The 3455-nt window shown below is 49.8% G+C and overlaps 1 protein-coding gene across 1 annotated transcript in view; it reads left to right on the top strand.

The window, feature by feature from the left end:
* LOC103782560 (PDZ and LIM domain protein 1-like) overlaps nt 1-1045 on the top strand; it is a gene marked incomplete at both ends in the record, with an annotated part of 10728 nt that extends 9683 nt beyond the window's left edge. The window contains one exon of the mRNA XM_008950330.1: nt 855-1045. Coding sequence (XP_008948578.1) covers nt 855-1045 — 191 coding nt within the window. The remainder of the gene's footprint in view (nt 1-854) is intronic.
* Nucleotides 1046-3455: the final 2410 nt, after the last annotated feature.

Below are 3455 nucleotides of genomic sequence, written 5' to 3'. Positions count from 1 at the left end.
AAGTGTGCTAATTCCCATCCTGCTGAACTAGTGATGTGGCTTAGAAATTTCCCTCTTCTTGTCACCACTGGCTGTGATTCAGAAGGGTCTTAACTTAATTTGGATTTGGCCCCTTTCTAAGTATCCACTAACACCACCAGAAGCCACCAGTTTGCAGCAAGCCCAGAACGTTTGGATGATACCTCATATTTCTGGGACTGAAGAAACCTCTGGCTGTTAGCTGTCACTTCCTGTGGACAGCCTTTTGTATTAACAAGAGTCATCTTACCACCTTTATTGTGGGAATTTCGTGTCCAGAAAGTCCAAAGCTGTTTGTCAAAGACAGCTGTGACCCCCAGTCTTAGCTGAAGGAGTAGACATGCTCCAGAGCACTTGTAGTAATGACAAACTCCTTCTTTTTGGGTTGCCCTTATCTAAGAAAAGCCAAACTTTCTGATGTCATTGAAGAGTGCTTCCCTTTCTGCTGCTCATCTTCTCTTTCCCAGTCAGGAATTGCAAAGAATGCTCAAAATCTGTAGTCTTGCATGAGAAGGTAGGTCCTGTGGCTTACCGTAGACTTGCAGGAGCTCCTAGGTGTGCAGCACATTGAGGTGATACCTCTGGCAGTGTTTCTGAGCTCTTACATTCTTGTTCTGAAGTGTCCTGAAGGTCAGCCTGAAGCCATCCAGGATGAGACTGGGGGCTCTCGTGACATGTGGCAGATGCTCAACCTGCTTTGGTGGCCACGGTCACTGCTTCTCAGCTTGCACCACATGCAAAGGCTGCCACAGCAGTGGCTGCTCCTTCCGGGCTGCTCCGTCACATCCCACCTGCCTGAGCACCTCTGATTTTTGCCTCTGCCCCTTTGCATGCAGGAAATAAGGCACATAGGAAGCGCACACAACCGGAGCGCGGTGCCCTTCACTGCTGCCACGGCTTCTGCCCCCAGAGTGGTCACTGCCCAGTACAACAGCCCAGCAGGGCTCTACTCCTCAGAGAATATCCAGACCTTCAACAGTGCAGTGGAGTCAAAGACGTCACCTGGGGCTCCGGAACCTACCAAGCTGTAAGTATCTTCCTTGCCTCCCCTCCCTGACGGGAATGCTCTAGGAGAGGAGCTGCTGCAAGAGTACCAGCCTGTTAACCCAGAAAGCTCTCTTTCAGTACAAGGGAAGGAGCAGAGGCACGAGCATGGACGTGGTTCCCAGGGGCAGGGCTTGGAGGAGCGGGGAAGGTTTCGTGAGAAGCAGAAATGACATTAATGCTGTTGTGTTTCTTTGTTTAGCAGAGACCGACGCAGTTTCCGTGTGTGTTCAGCATGACATACCAGCCCGCTGGTCTGAACAGGTGCCTGAGAGGTTGTTAGGAGCACTTTGTAGTTGGAGTTCTGTGCTGGCTTTGTGGGCCATGCTGGGCAGGAAGGGTACCAGCTAGCGCAGGAAGCAAACGCCTCCGTGTTCCTGGCTGGCCCAGGACTCTCAGACAGGCTCTGCCTAAGTTTGGATCTTTCTATTTTTTATTATTGAACCTTGTTTTTCACAGGAGTTTTAGAAACTAGCTGAAACAGTCATACCTGTGTGAGCTATTTTGCATATGGGATTGGAAAGGGGTCACAACCTTAAAAAGGACCCATTGGTTTTTGTTGCATCTGAGCCTCACCAAAGACGTTACTTTATCTCAAAAGTCCAAAGTTCCTCTTTTTCCACTGGGAACAATAAACCAGGAGCTGTGTGAAATCTTTCTGACCGTGTTGATCAAGTTGCTTAACTGCCCTAAGTCTCTGTACAGAAGTACCAAAATGCCTGGAAGACTTTGGCCACTTTTATAACAAAAGCTGCAAGACCAATGCTTTAGGTGATATCGACTAAATTCCTGACTTGTGGATGGGGAGGCAAAAGTAACTTCAGCCTCTGCTTTTGCAAAGCACAAAGACCTGAGATTGTCTTTTAATACAAGCCTGAAAACTTGCCTGTGACTGACACCTGTTTCTTGCACTGGCAGCCCTGTCTGCAGCATGGGCCCTTCTAGGCAGAGTTATGGTGCTGCAGCTGGCAAACAAGGTGGCAGATATTTGTTCCTTGTTTGTTTCTAGTAGATACCAGCAGCCTCATTCCAGGGCTGAGCAAAGGAAGAGGAATGACAAGGGAAATCTGATTTTATGCTAACCTAATGGGACCGTTTGGCAGTCATGCACCACCTCTGGTCTCATCTGGAGTCCCCTCCAGTTGAAAGCACTCCTTGGAAGCCAGGTATATTTGGCTGAAAACTTGTGGGTGATCCCTTTTTCTTGCAGGGATCAGCAGAGAGGTGGGCTTCTTCTAGTGCTGTGGCTCACTGTGCTCCTCCTGGCAGGAAGGGTCCATGGCCAGCCCTGCTGCATGTGGAGTACATGGCATCTCTTTCATCTTTACCTGGCTGAAACACAGCAAGTTGCAAAGGAGTGCTGGGGGCACTGTGGATGACACCTTCAATGCTAATACACTTCTGTTTAGATTCATCCAAAGCAATTGAATTGCTGCTGGCTTACAGTGAGAGCCAGGGGCCCTCACCCTGCCATTAAAAACCCATTGTGGTCTTTCCAGTGCATAAGCACAGATGCATAGGTTCTCCCTTCATACAGCCTTCCAGATCCCTTTAAATTCCTGCCCATCTGTTGTTTTCTTTGTGGGTTTTTTTTTGCCATCTGTTGTACATGGCCAACCTTGATCTGGGGTTACTTGGCATTTATCTGCATCCCCATCCTGCACCCATCAGAGGCACAGTCTATCTGAACCCAGCAGCCTGATCCTGCCACTGGACATGGTGATGTGGGTCCACAGGGACCTGGTCCATTCTCCGTCCTTAGAGGGTGTGTGCTGTAAATGCAGGGCTGAAGTACAGACAGAAACACCACCAAACATCTCCACTGGATTTGGTGTCACAAAGCAGATCAGGAGGGCAGGGAGAAACCCCACTGCTGAGCAGATCTGTTTTGGGATTAGAGGTGAGATTGCCCTTCAGTAGGGTGCCCAGGCTAGCCTTGGAAGAAGCAGCAGTGAAGGTGGGATGCCTTGGCTGTGCAGTGGGACCATGAGTGTGTGCTCAGGTAGCTTGTTCATAGTGAAACCCTTGCTGCCATGTCTTTGTTGCTTTTACAGCCTCTGTATTTGCTTATCAATAGAGCGACTGCATTTTCGTTTTTGTGCGGACATACCTGGAGTGTGAGACCAGAGACACAGAATTAGTGAGAAGCCATTCATGTAAAGCCACGTATTCAGTGGTGTGTCTCAGTGGTGTGTCCCTCAGACGATGTTCTGCAACTGACTGCATTGCTTGGAGCATTTGGTTTAGTTGTTAATTTCTTCCTTCTTTCCTTTCTTCCTCCCCTGCCTTTTCCCCTCCATGTGAACGCAAAGGCGCCGCTGCGGTGGCGGGTGGGGAGGCACGGCCCGTAGCTCCGTCGCTGCCCGTCGCCCAGGGCCGCGGTGCCGCCTCCC

This window comes from Merops nubicus, unplaced genomic scaffold, assembly GCF_000691845.1.
Source record: "Merops nubicus isolate BGI_N331 unplaced genomic scaffold, ASM69184v1 scaffold13302, whole genome shotgun sequence".
Lineage (NCBI taxonomy): Eukaryota > Metazoa > Chordata > Aves > Coraciiformes > Meropidae > Merops > Merops nubicus.
Note: the sequence above shows the minus strand (reverse complement) of the source record. Positions and strands in the feature narration are given on the sequence as shown.